The sequence below is a fragment of the Lepisma saccharinum genome, chromosome 14 (assembly GCF_977018435.1).
Source record: "Lepisma saccharinum chromosome 14, izLepSacc3.1, whole genome shotgun sequence".
NCBI classification, from domain to species: Eukaryota; Metazoa; Arthropoda; class Insecta; order Zygentoma; family Lepismatidae; genus Lepisma; species Lepisma saccharinum.
In genome coordinates, this window is record NC_139242.1 from 27,336,617 (window position 1) to 27,356,489 (window position 19,873).

Below are 19,873 nucleotides of genomic sequence, written 5' to 3' on the forward strand. Positions count from 1 at the left end.
CAGTCAAACTCTTTTAAAGTATATGGACCAGTACCAAACTTTTTACAGACTTTATGAAAAAAATATTTCTCTCGTGAGTCCTCAACATTTGCATTATGACCTGTAATGGCAAATAAATATTCAGGAATTACCGTAATTTGAAAGATTCCAGAAGTTTCATCTTAGGTAGCTTTTAGTTCAATAACAGGGTTTCTACCAAAGTAACAAATCAAAAATTCTTGACTTTTTCAGGACTTTTCGTGACCTTTTTTTTTCCAATTTTTCTTAACCTTTATTTATTCGACCCCTACTTAGGTAAAGTTGGAAATTAGGACTAAGAAAATAAATATCTATTTAATGAAAAACCCTACCAAAAGTCCAGTTAAGATGAAAACTGAAGTCGTATTTAACCAGAGAATTAGACCTGCTTTATCTATTAATACCCTCGGACTGCACTTTCCAGACTGGCGAGACTCTGGCATCTCGACTCACAGTCTGTATAATCTTATGTGGGGCTTGTGTTGTTGTTCCTATGTGTTTGTCTCTTCGTCCATCTATTCTTACCACCATTCATCCTCATCTTCACGATTAGCCATAGGGGCAGAAAAGTGAAGTAAAATAAACTAAATCAACTAATCAGTCATTGTGATAGCAAACATTCTAGACCACAAGTATAATTTATTGACTTTTTATTGACTTTTTTGACGGTAGACACCCTGAATAACTCTGTTCTCTATACCCCTGCTTTACAATCAAAATAATGAATAAGAATCGGAAACATCTTGTTCCATCCCAAGGCAAGAAATTACCCTCGGGCATTGAACAGTGACGTCATCAATATGTGGCCTCAAAATTTTGCTCATTAACTGCTTCCGTTTTTGTTCTAGCAGGACAAACTTTTCTTTTTGGTCAATGACTGAATCAAAATAAATTTTACTATTGAGTTTGGGAGCGCAGTCCATTGACTTTTAACTTGCATGATTTCTCTTTGTTCAACTGATACACGTATTTTCCTAATTAATATTATGTGACGCTCAAAATGTACATTTATGATATTTTTCAAATTCCTCCCGGACGCCGGACATAAGGCTAAAATGTAGGACATGTCCGGGATAAACCGGACGTCAGGTAACCCTAATAATGCTCCCCTCTGTATATAGTTTATGTGCACCTTTATTTGTAAATAGAACTCTATCAGAATACAAGGCTGGTTGACAAATGTATGTTTGCTTTTGAATGCACGAGAGAGAGAGATATTTACGTCCGAATTTAACCTTTGTACATTAACGAGTGTTTAATTGGCTTCTTGCCATGCTTGCGCATTGAGGAAAACCGATTGTTTTAGAGGAGACGAGACATGGCATGCTTCAATTTCGAGACGTTACTCTTACTGATTTTGTCCAGTGGAGCTCTATATACAACCGTAAGTTGTTTCCTGAATATCATATTATCTCTACGAGTAAATTATTATACAAACATAAGCAACGAGAGTGTTGCAGCAGGTTCTGTAAATACATGTTGTAAACAGAAAGATAGTATTTAGTTGTTTTTTGTTTTCCTCGAAGTCTGATTATTGTCTTGGAAGGTGGTGTTTCAAACTGTATACTCGCAAGTAAAAATGTTGTATTGAAAGATTGAACCACACCACCAAAAGTAGTTATTTTTTTATGTAATTTCATTCCATAGTTCTAATAATCTTATGGACCGTAAGTAAGAAGCAGAAATGAATAGATCGTTTAAGGAGATATAAAATGAAGCTAACCGAATTTTTCTGGTTTTTAAGAGCAAAAATAACATTTTCGGGAATTTTCATGTTTATACTCTCAACACAATTCAAGTAAGTGTTCGAGCGCTTTAAGGGAACTTTCAGATCGAAGTGAAAGAAGGAAGCCCTTATAAAGTCTACAAGCATTTGCTGATCATGCTAAACCAACAGGCTGAAGCGACGCGATGCACACTATTTGGAAATCAGCCCAGCCCGAGCGACATGTGCAGCTTGTCCTGTCAATTCTGTACGAAAGGTTGCATTAATTGCTGAAGATTCGTTATCAAATGACGTGTTACTTTGGTCTGAAAGCTCTTAGTGACTTTCAGATTGAAGCGAGACAGTCACTTGGAAACTGGCTCTGTCCGAAAGGTACGAAGTACGTACTTGAAGCATGGTTTTGGCGGAAGTGACGTCACCTAGTACAGTTCGAAAGCGCCAAGTACAGGAGTACGCAAGTGCATATTTCGCAGTGCAGATGGAAGCTGACTCGGTCACGTGATTTCCACACTCGTTGTTCGTTTGTTTAAAATCGCGGAGGTAGAAAGTCAGCAACACAGGTTAAATATACGTTATGGGTCAGCAAGTTGTTGGTTAAAGTGCTTCTAATGTTTGGAAGTGTATGTGTACGAACATTTGAAAATGCAACGTGATTTCTATGATTAAAAACAAGTGTTTATAACGTGGGGGAAAACAACGAGTACTCAGCTTTATCTACTGATCGTATTTGGCGCTGCAGTCGAAGTGCAATTCGAAAGACTTTCACTTCCAGTCCACGACTTCAAGACCGCACTCCAAGACCATACTCGGGGGATGCTGGCTTCAAGTACGGTCTTGCACCTTTGGGACACGGCCTGAACTTCAGAACTAAATGCAACCTTTTACAAGCTGAACGTGTCGCTCGGACTGGTCCATATCCTCAATAGTGTGCATCGGGTCACCTCGGGTTGTTGGTCGTGCATGCAAGGTGAATGAATACTTTCTTAAAGATGGAAAGGGCCCCCCATATCGCTTCGCTGTGAAACCGCAGTGTCACTTGTCTCTTCGGTCTGAAAGCTCCATTACAGATATACTCTCTTTGGGCTCTTTATATGTCTAATATTAGCTTTGTGTATGTCTTTTTATCCGTTGCATTAATGCCTTCAACAATACTGACTGAATCTGTTTCCTTCATTCAGGGCAGAATGACTGTACCTCACCCAAAATGCAATTGCAAATTTCATAATGAAAATAAAAGGAAATAATAATAATAGATCATGATGAATATAATGATATCCTTGGCAGATTCGAACCCAGGATCCCTGGTTTTGGAGCACCCTCTACTAACTCCTGAATCATGGAGGTCTGAATCTAAAACTTACACCTTCAATGGCCATCTGGTTGTCAGTTAGCCATGTGGTATAGAAAGGATGGAAGGAATTCATTCCAATGAGTGCATTTTGTTCAATGTAGTAACCAACATTGTTTTTTACTTCAGCATAATAAGGGTGGTATTTGAAGGGGGGAGGGGTGATTGGAATTTCCACCTCTGGATTACATCGCCCTTGTTTGTTGTAAATTTTTGACCTTTGGGGATGGACTATTTATAATATCCTGATATTTTAAAAGAGGTTTTCTGAAATTGCCCCATCTGAGCATACAACAAATTTTGAAACTAAAATCTTCAATAAAATTTGAAGTTCTGGATTTTATGGGGATGGGAAGGGAGAGGATGCCTATTGAATTTTTGGAAATTTCCACATGGAAAAAACCCACTGTGATGCAATTTTCCACCAACCTAAATATCATTTTAAAATTTCTAAAATTTATCCACTTAAAAAGTGCACTGTATAGTATAGGAACGTTACGTATCTCTTATTTTGTGTCATTTTCGAGTTACTGTTACAATACGGGTAAAAGAATATTGTATTTTTATGAGGAAAAAAGCATTAACTTATCCAAAAAATATTAACCTGTAGTAATTAATTGTTATGAATAGAATCATGAGTGGTACAGTTTTCTATTTTTATGTAAAAAATATTGATTAATTTATTCCACTACAGGGAAAACGAGAATTTAGGATTGACTATGAAGGCAATAAATTTTTGTTGGATGGTGAGCCTTTCCGATATGTCTCAGGGTCGCTCCATTATTACAGGGTTCCATCGTTCTACTGGAGAGATAGATTACAGAAATATAAAGCTGCTGGATTAAATGCTGTGCAGACGTAAGTAGAAACTGTTATGTGTGTGTGCGACACAGGTTTAGGTTTTCAAAATATTAAAATGAAACTTCTCTTTTCTAAATTACAAATTAACAGTTCAGAAATGGAAGTTCGATGTTTTAAAAACAGCTTATGCAAGAACGTCCCAGCTTGTAAATAAGAATATGTAGATCACATACTGACTGCCGAATTTCTGACTTTGAAGCACATAGAAATTTTATCCCAAATGCTTTCAATGCACATAGAAATGTTATCTCATATGTATTCAAAGCACATAGAAATTTTATCCCAAATGTTTTAAATTAATCCTTGCTGCTATGTTTTCAAAATGGGTGAACTCATCATGATTTGTAGCAATGAAGCAACAAATAGCTTCTCAGGTTAATGACCAGGTAAACTCTACAAAAGCCCACTTAGCTTTTGAGAGTTAATGTCTTACTTACATTCAATAATTCTAGGAGAAACTATTTATCATTATCACTAGAAAGCCACATTTTAAAATAAACCAAGTTCTGAGAAACAATTCAAGTTCCAAAAAAGTTTCAGAATGAACTGATAGTATTCTTAGTGGAAGTGCGCATTTTTCATATTGACTTTCTATATTGCCAATACATCATTCAATACTACGAATAAATGTATTTGACAAACAGTCCTCAAAGCAGAAACTGTAAGGTTTGGGGATGTTAACCCCAGACTAGGAGCTATCTGGCAGAATGCTTTGCGTAAATTTTCCCAACTGGGGCCATATCATTTACCCTGTATTCTCCTTCACTTTGAGCACTGGTTCCAAGACAAGAATGAACTAGAACATATTGAAAACACTATAAGCATTTTTTTTTGTTTTAATGCATAGCATACAAATGTATATCAAAACTAATGAGATTATCAACTTATAGCAATAATATGGAACAGTCACTTGTTGGAAAATCTTTTTAAAAAATAGTATTCCAAATTGCCTTGCCATAAGCATGTGCATGGGGAGCAAAGCATGTGCATGGGGAGCAAAGCATGTGCATGGGGAGCAATGCCCCCTTCCTAATCATGGACATCCACAATTTTTTTTCACGGAGGGACACGCAAGGTAATTTTCCATGGGGCATATTACCCCCAATAATAGTGTAACCCCTTCAAAAAACAGCCATCCTTCCCCCGCCCCCTTTCCAGACATCCATGTCCCTCCTACATTATTGTACTTTCACCTAGAAATTTAGTGGAGAGGAATCTTACCACCGTTATTAAACGATATTATACTCTTTAAGAAAATTAAGTATTTTCAAGCTGATTAAAGTTCAAATCAACTACGGGGGAAGGGGATCCAGTGGCGAAACCACTGGGGAGCAATGGGCATTGCCTGTCCCTAACCTTGAATGGAAATCAATTCTAGGGGAGCAAGCGAGGCAAACATTGAGGTACAAGAAAGAAAAACTAGGAGAATCTAAGAGTAGCAGGACAAAAGGATACTCAAGATGGAATTAGTTTTCACGTCTTTCTTGCATTATTTCTTCCAGACGACCAAGAGCACCTGCAGAGGGACAGTTGCCCCCATCAATATCAAATTTTATACAAATAAAAATATATTTTGTAAAATTTTCTTGCTCGCTTCACTCGCAATTTCTGCTTTTCTTACAGTCTTGCCAAATTCAGATCTGTAGCTAGAGGGCGGTAGGATTTGGCCCTGGGCGCCGAACAATCTTAATGAAGAAAAATGTAAAAGAGGATGCCATGGTGCCCCATGAAATTTTTTGTGCCATATTAAATCTCTCCTCTTTCTATCTCTGCATTGTTTTCAGTTTGCAAAAATTTGGATCTAAAAATTTTCTTGCTCGCTTCGCTCACACTATTATTCTCTCTGTAATGCATTGTAAATTTCCAAACAGAGAAGTTACAACTACTAAATACTTCAGACTCTTGCTGCTAAACAGTCTTGTCTTAAATGCATGAACACAATTGTTTGGAGGAAAAGGAGCACGGCACATTGCAGAGACAATTTATTTATTGGTTATGGTGCCTCTATGTTGCTGCATTATATATATATATATGCAATGAAACTAAATCAGCAAGATAAAATGAGGTTTAAATCTTCCCGACTGAACTCTCATCAAGGCTTTTGCCCCCCTAATCAGAGGGTCTGTGCACACCCATGTGCCTGACAATAACTACATGTATGATCCTCACTTAATTCCAATATAACATACGTAGTTGAATGCATATATTTTTTGTTCATGAACTTCTGTAGTCTATTAAACATGGTAGTTATATCAGGCATTGTAGATTTCATATTTTCTTATGTTGATTTTCTGTTGCAAGATTACGTTTTTACATACGACTTGTAATACTGATGAATATCTCTGTCCAGAAATTTTGTAAGCGAGGGAGAAACGGCCATGAACACTGATAATAGCAAAATCCTTTCTTTATCTATACAGTGCTATTTTTACAAATGAACCACACTTTTTAAGAAGAAACTGGGTCAATTAGGGAGAGTTAAATCCAATTGGATGAGGGAACTTTTTTTTTATTATTGCAGTGTAGTCTTGTGACATTGAAATAAAAGAGCGAAATATTACAGAAAGAGAGAGGACTTGAAGAACTGGTATAAAAGCATTTGTCAGACAATGGAAAAGTAAAACTTTTTGTCACATGTTCAGGCATGAGGCTATGAAAATTTGAACTTCTTAAATATATGGCAAGTGCTTCCTAGCTTCTTCTCATTTTTTAAAAAATTATAATGTATTCAAACTACATCGTGTTTTATTTTACGTATAGGTATGTTGAATGGAGCCAGCATGAGCCAGAACGTGGAGAATACAGATTCAGCGGTGAACAAGATATTGAAAGATTCATTCAGCTTGCTTCAGATGAGGGTTTGCTGGTGATTCTGAGGATAGGGCCTTACATTTGTGCTGAACGAGATCTGGTATTTTTTTCCATTTTAACAAAGTATTCATTAATATTATTATTAAATAGTATATTTAGGTTCTTCTTAAAGGTTCAAATAATTACTTCTATAAATGCAAAATAAAATAATATGCCGTTATTTTATGTTTCTTACATGACGTCACTCTCTGTGTGCGATTATTTTGGTTTGAGAAAGTTCTGGGAAACCAGGACAAAACGTAACATGGAAAATAAAATAAAAACCACATAAAATAACCACATATTCTTTTGCATCTATTATTCCATAGACTTATTAAACCAATACAAAGTGCATTTCAGCCAATATTCATGGAGGAGTGTTTTTTTTATGATTATTATTATTAGTAGTAGTAGTATGATAACAAGAAGCTATAAATCCAAGAGAAGATATATCAGTGTTTGTTCTATCTTTACTTCTAATTAATCATCTATTCTCATTGTCAAATTAATTTTGAGAGGAAGAAAAGTGATTTAAAATAACGAAAATACACATAAAATAATACATAGTGTATAATATTATAAAAGTATTCTCTTTATTTTCATAACATGCACAAAAGTATTATTAGAAAAAGAAAACATGTAATTAATATTATCAACCCATTGTTTTCTAATTCTCATAAATTGATACTTACTTGCTGAAAAATATATTTTCCAGTGAACAAATTACTTTTATTCCCATAGGGAGGATTTCCTTCATGGCTTCTTACATTAAACCCACAAATAAAACTAAGAACTAGTGACCCAGGTAAGTTGAATTATTTACAAATATTGATCATTAACTTTTTTTGTAGTACTTGAATCCATATGGAGATCATCTTGAATATTTTAGGAGGAATTCCAAATATGATCTTTCATAATCTGGAATATCAGTGTGGTTCTTGAAAACAACGAACATATTAAGAAAAACATTAAAAACTGCTGAGGGAGGCCCAATGTCAAGCAGATCTATTAAAGCTAGTGGCACATAGTATAGGGTAAGTCTAAAATAATTTAACAACTTTTCACAGTTATTATGACATAACTATTTATGATAGGAAATCAAGTAGGACATCAATATAAAGAAAAACTCTGGAAGTTTTATTCCCACTTGGTCTTCATCTGCTGCTCCGCCAGGATCGCTACTGTGGCAAAATGGCGAGTGACCAGCAGAAGGCATATATTGCATGTTGGAGTTGGCAAAGACTGAATCGATCGCAATGGTTCCAAGACATTTCCAGTTGCGACATCATCAAGACAGCTGTGGATTTACTAGAAAGCTAGACACAGTGGTGATGGTATCCGATGTATTAATCATACATTGCCCAATGAATAGCTGCTTGGTGTATCTTGGCCCTCAAAGGGCTGTTCACCATAGAGTTTAGTGCATAATATACTATCCAGCAGTCCCGCACCGTGCTGTGCAGTCTAAGGCATCATACTTTGGATTCCAGCAGGTTCGAGACTCCTGGGGGAAGCATAACAACTTTTCTCTTGAAATTTCGACTGTGTATGGGATCAGTGTCAACCCACCATCATGAGGAAATTGGGGACTTACAAATGAGTAGCATAATCTGGTCGTGGAAACCTACAACAACTGGGAGTTCATCATGCTGACCATTGTGCTAAAAACAAACTGTCTTCCTTGCTGTTAATAAACTTTCTGTTTATTCATGTACTTCATTTTTCATGAATGTATACCTGATGATTGTTTGCTATTATTTTCATTGCAAGAAATGTTAAATACAGAATTATATCTTTTTTTAGGTTATTTGAAATTTGTTGAGTCATGGATTGATGTTTTGATGCAAAGAATACAACCACTTCTGTATGGAAATGGAGGGCCTATAATTATGGTGCAGGTAATGTTATATTATAATTACTGAGGGTGTTTTTTAGCATTATTTAAAGTTAGACATGATTATACAAAATTTAAATTTTCCTCTCTTTTCTACTAACTTGAACAATTTGTTTAAAAAAAAATTTCTCAATAAGGTGGTTGGAAATCAGTTCAACACTTGCTTTGGCAAAGTCATGTAAACTAAAATAGCCTAGTAAGATTCATGTCTAATTTGTGATAAGCCATAATTTTACACAAGTATATTAATTATAACATTATTGCTGAAAGCAAATTTTCTTTGACATTACAGGTTGAAAACGAATATGGAAGTTATCCTGCATGTGACTTCACATACACCACATTTCTTCGAGAATTATTTACTTCATATATTCAGAATACAGCTGTACTGTTTACAACAGATGGATCAGACGATAGTTTCTTAAAATGTGGCAAAATTGAAGATGTGTATACAACAGTTGACTTTGGGACTGGTAAGTTTCTACTTGTAACAGCAGACATTTGTACTTTTTCAACTTCTGCAGGGGAGGAGTTGTTAAGGGATCTGACCGCCACGTGAGACTAAGATCGGAGTTTTCCAACCTTGTCCCTGCAGCCTCGAATAAATGGGTTTCTGGAGGGAGGGGGTATAGTGATGATCAAATTACCTCCAAAAATGTCCGAGTTCCTACCTCCATATCTCCTACATGCCTTCATTATCATGGTGCAGGGAACTTTGCCTTTCAAACATGATAACACTCAAATCACAGTCAAGAACACTAATCATTTGGATATGCATGAATGCTAATATTATAGGTCAGTAATAACAACTATTCCTATATAACAGAGTGCATTCATTTTGGCTCTGGCCTGAGATAGCATGTGAACAACTTTGTAACAATTCTTATAACACAGGTTAGTACTCGTTATGCAATATAAATATAATTGTCCACATGCTAAAGATATGTGCGTAAATAAGAGAGATGTTACGGGACGAAAATGCTGGCATATGTGCCATGTCACGTGCTATCTCGGCCCAGAGCCAAAATGAATGCAAGTGCTAATATATAATAATATACAGTGCTGTACATTATCATATATTTAGTAGACTCTTACTCAAGTACTAGATGGGGCGCAATTATTTTTTATTTATGGTCTCATATTTCAAATTACAAAATACTTAGTCATTCTCATACTTTGTACTTACATTTAACAATCAAATTTAGGAAAAATCTTTGAAAGTTTGGGGAAAATTTTAGTCACAGAATTTGTCATGTGACCTCTCACATAAAAATCTCAATTTATGAAATTGGAAAAAAAAAGCCATAATGACATCAAATCTGACCTGCCATGCATTTCCACTGCTTTACAAGCTACTTTTATTTGGAGGTGGGGGGGGGGGTTTGTTGAAATATTAATCAACTTAAATGTATTTATTTCATTGACTGCTTTACTATCAGATTTTTGATACAATCAAATTAAGTGTGTCAATTTCTAAGAAGAGTCAACTGGGCAAGTTCACATGACCCTTCATGGTCATTTAATTTTTTATTGATGAACTGTAACCAAGATTTATGCCAACTGTACAATAGTTTTTTGTTTGGAACAGAGAAGAGTATTGTCAGAGTTTTTACTTTTTCAAATAAAATTGAAAATCTGTTTCGTTATATTGAAATATGTATTTTAAGTGCTGACAATAGTTTGTTTTATACTTTCAGGGGAGAACGTAACAAAAGCATTCAGATCAATGAGAAACCATCAGCCTCGTGGTCCGCTAGTCAACTCAGAATTTTATCCTGGATGGTTGGATGTAATATTTTTTTTAAATATTTTAATCCTAATATATTATAAACAGTATTAATACATTCCTCACAAAAAAGTTTGGAATATTGTTATATTAGACAATAGGTGATAGACACAAACTTGGAATTCAACAAATTGTATCAGTCTGGTGGAAGTTCTCATCTTTTCACCAACATATGCCACCGTGTCTATCACCTATTGCCAAACATAATAATATTCCAAACTTGTTGTGCTTAATATAACAATATTCAAAACTTTTGTAAGGAGTGTATATCCGAAGAATTACCTGATGAAAATTTGTAATCCTAATCATATAACTGCAGCTTCTATTGTCAAATATATAAATAAATTGGTTTTTCATCATAAGGAAAGATATTACTTATTATGTAAAGTACTTTACATTGGAGACAATTGATTGAGTTGGTGTTTTAAGTCTACTTTGTGCACAGTAAGGCTAATCGGGACTGGACCTACAGTTTAAAGTGGGATCCAAACCACTATATGCATCCACCAGGAATCGAACCCGGGACCCCTTGATTACAAGGCGACGACACTACCACTGCACCATCGAGGACATTGGAAACAAATACTTCCAAAATAAATTAAGGCTAAAGCTAATATGTACTACTATATTTTAATATTATTTTTCCAGTATTGTTCTAATTTAAATAAAATTCAATAATTACACACTATGCAAATCATGTAAATTCACTGTTTTTCTGTAAATATAAAAAAATGCTCTTTTTCAGGTATGGGGAAAACCACATGCCACAGTAGGAACTGAAGATGTTGTGACAACTCTTGATGAAATGTTAGATTCGAATTCCTCTGTTAACATCTACATGTTCCATGGTGGAACAAATTTTGGTTTTACAGCAGGTATGTTGATATTTTTAATCTGCCCCTTTTTTTAACTTGTACTTAAGTTGGACCAAATAGATAATTTTGAATATTTGTGAGTGTGTATCTTGCTCTTCTACGTCTCTATGTTAATTGTGACCCTGAAGATGAATGATGAATTGATAAAATAGATTAGTAAACAATTAGTAAACAATGTAATGAAACATCTAAAAAACAAGAAAATACAGACATGTTTAGAATGTGATTTTCATTAATTTCAGCAAGACGTTTTTCACATTTCACAGATTGACTTGGAAAGTGCAGTAAACTGTTATGGAGTGACTCAAAAATAACACAACTCTAACTTTCAACAGATTCTGACTATTTTTTGCATCATAATGCTTCCTCCACTGAGATATTGAATACCTTGACAGGCAATAAGTGGTGAGGCACAAAGCCCATGGTCAAAATCGGTGCAATTATAAACGACAAGGATTGTTCCGTTGCTATTCCAAGTTTCATAGCAGACCACATGAAATGATCATATGTATACATGAAAAATTGCACCCAATTTTGACTTTTCAAACAAGACGAAAGTGTGTGCAACTTACAATCGTCATAATTACACATCAAGCTGAATTGCATGAAGTAATGATTTGGTTTCACCACTGGCAAAAAGACTTAAGTGTTTGTAAAGTTGCCATGTATAACAATAAACTGACAGAGAATTCCTTGCATTGCACAAATTGTGTAGAAATTATCAGCACTTATCAATGCAGATTCTTCACGAGTCTTGATTGATCATCATTTTGAAAAATTAAGTGTAGAGAAATTTCATTCTACAGCCTACAACAAAAATCAAACCAATCTCTGTGGTGTAACACACACACACACATATTTTCCAATAAAGGAAACTTAAATCTACCATGTTCTACTTGAAGAAACAAGATGCAACGGATGTCAGAAATTCTACAAAAAGAAATCTGTTATAAGAATTGTGCACTTATTTATTTAACAAGCCCAATAAAGCAGCAATTAAAATTCCTTTGAAATGAACAATTTATCCTCCTTGTTTTCTACAGCAAATTCTACAGGCATAATTTAAATAAAAGCTTGACTTCAATTGTCTTCCTCAGGAGCAGACTACGGGTCTACATACACACCTGTCACCACATCATATGATTACGATGCACCACTGACAGAAGCAGGAGATCCAACTGAGAAATATTTTGCCATTAGAGACATTATCGGAAAGGTACAGAACAGTTTATGTGAGTCACGTACCAATCTAAGTAGGATCATGACAAGGTCACATCCATAATATTTGTTCTATTAATCCATTAAATGTACATATTAGAGATTTTACTAAGGGGCTTATATCCCCGTAATTGAGTGAAGCTTATTTTCCTTGTTTCCTGGCCGACGCATTACAATTTTTATTAAACAATCAATTCTGAGCATGACATGGTTTTAATTTCCACTTTGATTCTTCACTATTACTGATTTCTAAGTTAAAATTAAACCATTACTTTCTAGTTAGAGTAATAATACTGTGTTACAGTGGAACTCCGATTATGTTTTTCCGGAAACCAAGGTAAAAAAACTTAAAATGTAAAAACTGGAAAAAATTTATGACATTATGGTCCATTGTGGACATCAAGATTGAATGTATAATGCAGAAAACTATTAAATCCAGGAATATAAAGTTAGAGTTCCACTGCTGTGAATGTAGTTATTATTTTTTTAAATCAGTTCAGCATTCTGTGGTGTCATTATTTCTGAAGAAAGAATTTACAATTAATTTAGTTTGCTGAACTTGATAATCAAGATTTTATAAAATATACTACAGTACACATCTATTCAGATAGTTGAGAGGCAACCTCCATGGCAGAGTGGTTAGCACAGTGCACTCCTAGACATGGATGCTGGAAAATGCTTCAGTTTGCATCCGTTCTTTTTCATTGTATGTTTACAATTAACTGCATAACAACTAACAGGCATTTTGCCACTAAAGCAATACAATATTAGCCAATATCAACACCTACTGCCAGAATCAGCTAAGTTACAAGAACTGAACGAAAACTACAAACACTTTAATGTTGAAATAAAAATGCATCCAACTACATGGAAAGAGAATGTAAAAAAAAGTTTTATCTTTTGCAGTATCTTCCTATCCCACCAGGCCCAATACCTCAACCGTCTCTTAAAGGAAACTATGGCTCAGTCCATCTTGCACATGCAGGGTCCCTGTTCGAAGCAAAAGACATTTTAACAAGCAACACGGTCTATGCAGATTACCCACTGACATTTGAACAACTGAACCAAGCTTATGGGTTCATCTTATACGAAACAAAAGTTACTTCAAGACTGACTGATCCAGCTCTCTTGTCTGTAGTCGATATCAGGGATCGAGGATATGTATTTGTGTCACAGGTAAGCACTCTGAAAGGAATTTATATTAAAAAAGTATCAAGAATTATATAATTACTTATTCATTGGTGACATGCTCCATGAACAGAATACACATGCTTCTGTTCCTTGGCATCTCTGTCAGTGGGCTGTATTTCATTGATCCGACCAGGACTTGAACATGGGTCTCTGGCATACTGTGCCATTGCTCTACCAACTGAGCTAACGAGCCAGTCGAGCAACAGCGCCAGAGACCCACATTCAAGTCCTCGTCGAGCCTGCATTTTTTGCTGAAATTTCTACATCATATGTCACCCGTGTGTGTAAATTCATAAAGCTAATAATATTTGTATTATAAGGTCTGATAATTAAATGCAAACTGTCGTTTAATATTTCAATATCATGGCCCTTCCTTGATACTAAAGTTCACTAGTCTCCAATCAAACATTAACATTTTAAAACTGCTAAAACTTCGTTTGTACTAACTGTTTACTTCCACAGGTGTTTGTAGGGATCTTAAGCAGAACCCAGAAGATCCACTCCTTATCCGTGTTTGCAAAAGAAGGTCAGAAAATTCAAATACTTGTTGAAAATCAAGGCAGAATCAACTATGGACCTCATTTGCTTGATTTTAAGGTAAGTTGAATATTTAATTTATATTTCTGTTTACTATGCACATTTTACAATAATTGTATAGCAGAGGCAACATGCGCTAGGAAAAAATATACAGTACATGTACAAAATGAAAGCAATGATCCATAAGAAACTACTATAGTATTAAGTTGTGTAACTTATATTTTAAATATATTTATTATTTAAATACATAATAGTGATCAATTTTGAAATTTGATATTTTGCCCCATGTAGAGTATACACTTCTTTCAGTGAACATTTGCCATCAATATACAAAGGAATGCAACAGCATACATTTGAAAGGACAGTTAAGTTCAACGTATCATGTTGTTCAGTGAAGCAATTAAATTTTCTTCCCCTGAATTTCAAAACAGGAGTCAATATATTTATTGCTAATGCACACTGTAAGCTAGACCCCAGTAAGGTAAGGTAAAGTTCCCCGTGCATATAGCACTGTGCCATGAAGGCACGTGTAGGGAATGTGGGAGTAGGGCCCCACGCATTCTCGATCTCAACCATTTTAGAGGTAATGTGATCAGCACCATGCTCCAGCCACCATTACCCCCACAGGTACCCATTGATTTGAGGCTGGGTGAGCCCCGGAACCGCTTATGCAGGGAGAAGGCTGGAAAAATTCCGACCTTAGATCACCAACCCCGGGAATCAAAACCGGATCTAGTCAGATGCCCTACTGACTAGACAGACCATCGTGGCTCCGAACAAAAATTTTAAAAATTCAATAAAATAAAGGAAATGATGAACTATCTTGTACTAAGTCTTTTTTTAATGTATCGTTGTAATATTTATCATTTCTACTATTCATAAAAAGCCAGTTCACCACTTAGTTTTTACTAATCACATTCTTTATTTTTCTATAATCATTTCAGGGTCTTGTATCAAATGTAACCTTGAATGGCATAGTACAAACAGGATGGACAATGTACCAACTACCGTTCAACAATCCTTCCTTGTTACACAAGTACGTGGAAACACTGACCTCGATAAACAATAAAGGAAAACATAATCTACATTCACACAATAAAATTGGCCCATCTCTATATTCTGCAAAGTTTCTTTTGCCAGATTCTATAGAAACGCCATATGACACATTCCTGGACATGGAAAACTGGTATAAAGTAAGTACATTAAAAAAATCTTGATATTACAGTAATACATCATGTACATGGGCATCACGAGGCAGGGGGTTGAACTAGTCCACAGACCTCCACTGGAAATTGGCACCGGTCATTTATAGTTACAGGAAACCAGAAATCTCGTTATTTTTATAGTTAAAAACAGAAATAAAGTTTGGTTAGTTAAGATTCAAACTAAATAACAAAAGTAAAAACAGCGTTAGATCAAAAAGAATAAATGGTTCCACATTTTTCAAAATTCAAAAAAATAGTCTTATATGAGAGGTCACACAACATAAACTTCATGACAAAAATTTCAACCTAACTTTTGTTTGAGTTTTAAGTTCACTTTATGCACAAACAGGCTAATTGGCAGTGGCGTAGCGTTATAGTATGCCCGTACGCCCGGCGTTCCCAGATTTAAAATTTCAAAAATGCTTAAATGCTGTGATTATAAAGTAAAACGTGACTAATTTCATATATGTTTGACCTTCATGACATTATAATGGCTATTTTTCGCGATCCACTTGCAATGCTCCACTCTCAACACTCGTTCTAGCATCTGTTTTCAATGCCTTTCCCGGCCGGACGCCAAGCATGTTCGGCGTACAGGACTCCTATATTCCTTGCTGCCTTTATGGAGGGAAAGCTTCCATTTCTACAGCACGCGTGTAAATGGGCTCTCTTACGCTGGCGTACGAGAGGTCTACCGTGATTGGTTCATGTGACCCTTCCTGCCTTCTGAAGCAGACGACAGCGGCAGAATTCCTACCCGGTTCTTCGATCTTCGCGCTCATGCAACTCGTGCTATGTGATGCTATAATACGCAATATTGACTGACGTAACTTTACCAATCTCAAATATACTGCTTCTTAATGGCCACTGCATTGTATAATTTATCGCACGAACAGCGATGTGTATTAGAAACTAAAAGATCAACACAGTTTTTGTCAAATAAGTTGGTGAAGTCCTCGTGATAGAAATTCAGCCTGTGGCTGCTCTACCACTTAACCCGCAAAACTATTATTTTTTTATTGTATTTTTTCGTTATTATCTAACTACTTAATATTGTGTGAATGGAAATGTTTAGCATTCATTTGAAAACTCTTAACATCGAATGGTCTCTGGAGAAAATTATTTTAAAATGTTTATCAGCATTCTCAAGATGTAATAAACAGTGGTCTGAATTACTATTCGGCACTGTTACGTCAGTAGAGTGTACGATATTTGGATCATCCACTCTGCTTTTCACAGTGCGCCAAGACGACAGAGGTCCCTGGTTCGAATCCCGGCGTGAGCATGGGTGTTCTTTGTCAGTGTCCCTTCATCAATATCATCACTCATATTCATATTCGCAATTAACCAAAAGTGGTAGAAAAGCGAAGTAAAATAAACCAAATCAATCAGTAGTTGGATCGCCCACAACAATGACGTCTACTGTTGTGCAGAGGCGCTTGTGATTCAGGTAGGTTTTTAATGACTTGCGTCATGCAGAAAGATATAAAAAAAGGTATAGAACACCAGAGTTCAAAACATCTGTGGCATAGTGAGGCATCTAATTTTCTAGCTAAAACATGCAATGATGATGTTTTATTGAAAACCCAGCTTACTTCAGGCAAATAATACCTGTGGCGACTAACACCATAAGTAAATTATTAAGCAAGAAAGGGCCGACTCTTCCTTCGGACTTGGCGTTCCCACCCGAAATGTCCATGCTATGCCACTGCTAATTGGGGACTTGAGCTACAGTTTAAAGTGGAATCCGAACCACTGGGTATTGAAACCAGTACTCCTTGATTACAAGGTGACAATGTTACAACTATGCTACCAAGGAAGTCCTGTTTTGTGTGTAAAAGTTTGTAACAAAATATAACAACCATGCATTTCAGTACACTAACTGTATGTAATGTAGAAAAAAATAACAAAGAAACAGTTCTACTAGATATTCATTCATCTGGTGGATTGAGTATAAGGGCCAGTTAATGAAAATGGGTCACCATGCATAGAACTCAAGGCCCGTAAAAGTTGGCACTACTATTGTTTATGAATGATTTTGACATCTGTGGGGAAGGAGGGAAGTACATTGATAACTTGCTCATACCCACTCGTTGTTTGTTCATTGCATAGGAAGAGGGATTAGCAATATGTCTATTCGTCCAACACCAGAATGGAAAGCAGACAGGTGTGGTTCGATTTTGACTGCTGATGGTGCTACAGGACGAGGAATTCACCATCTCATGTCTACTGTGTAGAGTGAACACTGTATGTCATGCTTATGTGTATTGGAGTAGCATAAGAAATTCTGAGAAGGATGCATGTCACTGCAAAACAATCCGCTCAATGAAAGAGCCACCACCCCCCTTTCAGTCTGGTTAGAGATACGCTTCAGAGATTTGGCTGGGAAACACTTCAATATCTTCCCTACATCCCAGATACTTCCCCATGTGATTTTCACATTTTTGGCAACCTGAAGAGAGACATTCGTCAACATCAGTTTCACTCGGACAAAGATGTATGCGACTGGATAAAGTTGTGGGTCCGTCAGAGGCTGAAAAGCATCTACAAGAATGGAAGACAGTCAATGTCTTGTCTCCCAGAGAGATAAATGTGTTAACAGTTATGGGAATTACTTTTGAGGAAATACATTTTCAATTAAACTTTATGCTGACAGACTCATTTTCATTTGACTGCCCCTTATAGAATCTCTCCCCAAGAGTAGTAACATGTCATTACTTCGTATAGGAAATGTTGCAATTCAATGTATCCAGAAGTACTTATATCATATTTAACACATGGTTTTTTATTGTCACTTTCAGGGTGTCGTCTTCATAAATGGCTATAACCTTGGTCGTTATTGGCCTGTCGTTGGTCCCCAAGTAACACTTTATGTGCCACGTAGCTTTCTAAACTCGTATCCAATGCCTAACAAGATTGTGGTGTTAGAACTTGAGATGGCACCATGTGAGGGTGCAATAACATGCGAGTTGAAGTTTCTGCCTTATCCAAAGTTGAATGGGAGCACTCCAGTGTCTGGTACAAAGTTTTATAGACGCTCGTCAACTTCACAATTGCCTTGCAAGTGAATTTTCATGAAATAAATCTGTTGGAGGATTTGGTACCCAACTCCAAGTCAAGTACAAAGGTATTGGTTGATGGTGGTTTTTAGAGAAGCTTTAATGAATTATTCAGTAATAACTTGAAACTGCTTTCAAAATTGTGGTAAGCTGAATATTATCCAGCTTGATGGGAAAAAGTTTAGTTTGTTTTTCACTGGATACAAGTCATGGTAAATTTCTGCTGTTCCTAGGATGTTTCCTTGAAAACTTGCACTTTCTGGGCAAATTTCTTAACTAACAACTTACAGTGACAACGCAATATATCTGCCTGGAAAGTTCTGATTACATGTACAACTTTTAGCAGAATCTTTGCTATTTTAACTTCCATTGGGATTGAGTTGACAATGTGGGTTATCTTAAGACTTATTCATTATATAATTGCCTCGTCATTACTGAAAAAAATGTAATTTCTATTAAGAATTTTTTGTAATTTTTGATGTTGTTGTAACATTTTTTTTTTTGTTTTTATCAATATATTTAGCATAAAAATACTTATAGTTTCAGCATAAATGTTATTCCATAGCAAATGTAAGCTGGTATTCCTTTTCATCATATATCTGTAGCTTCCTACTGTGTTAACACATTAATCTGAATTCTGATTGGTTAATATTACACACCAGATAGGTATATATGTAAAATGATGTGCCAGTCAGGACTTCAGAATTAACCAAAGGCATTTACCAAGGTGATTAGTGAGACAGATAAACAGCATTGGTTGACCACGCTGTCTTTTCTATTTATTCTCCCTGTCTGCATCTTTTTATCATAATAAATTCATGAATTGTTTAATCATGCTTTTTTATTAGTACATACACAGCAGGCCTAAATCTATGTACTAAGCAATGCACAACTAAGGTTCAGAGGTAAAATACACACACAGATATATATATATATATATATATATATATATATATATATATATATATATATATATATATTCAGGGTGAGCCATGGTAAATAGTGTGATAATAAAAAATGTCAGATAGGTACACAAAATGTTTTGGTGGCTGTGCAACACGCACACTGCATCGCTGGGGAGAGACCTGCGCTCAATCGCCAGCTCTGAACTCCGAAGGAGACAAAGAAAATGAGCAGAAACATCCATCCCGACACTTTGGGCTGATCTCATACTGAACTAGGCTTCGTGGTGGTTCCTCTCTCGAGGAATTATGTAATTATGGATACACTGAACACAAATTACCTCCATTTGAGCAAACTTATCTCCCATCACACTTTCCTTTCTGCAGGGTTGCCACTTGTTGT

At 35.8% G+C, this 19,873-nt stretch overlaps 1 protein-coding gene across 1 annotated transcript; it reads left to right on the plus strand.

Annotated features, from left to right (window-relative positions):
• Positions 1–1,218: 1,218 nt before the first annotated feature.
• LOC145998746 (beta-galactosidase-like) lies at positions 1,219–19,020 on the plus strand. The gene is made up of 13 exons (XM_083135293.1): positions 1,219–1,402; positions 3,787–3,950; positions 6,714–6,864; positions 7,545–7,608; positions 8,607–8,701; positions 8,990–9,170; positions 10,395–10,486; positions 11,229–11,358; positions 12,456–12,574; positions 13,483–13,752; positions 14,230–14,364; positions 15,249–15,497; positions 18,311–19,020. The coding sequence occupies exons 1-13, from the start codon at positions 1,337–1,339 to the stop codon at positions 18,575–18,577; spliced, it is 1,983 nt and encodes a 660-aa protein (XP_082991419.1). The 5' UTR covers positions 1,219–1,336; the 3' UTR covers positions 18,578–19,020.
• The last annotated feature ends 853 nt before the right edge of the window (positions 19,021–19,873 follow it).

Bases quoted from the DNA above. Each gene is read 5' to 3' on its own strand.
- LOC145998746 (XM_083135293.1), top strand. From the start codon at position 1,337: ATGGCATGCTTCAATTTCGAGACGTTACTCTTACTGATTTTGTCCAGT. The intron at 12,575-13,482 runs GTACAGAACAGT...TATCTTTTGCAG, and splicing joins TTAGAGACATTATCGGAAAG to TATCTTCCTATCCCACCAGG. The intron at 13,753-14,229 runs GTAAGCACTCTG...TTACTTCCACAG, and splicing joins GATATGTATTTGTGTCACAG to GTGTTTGTAGGGATCTTAAG.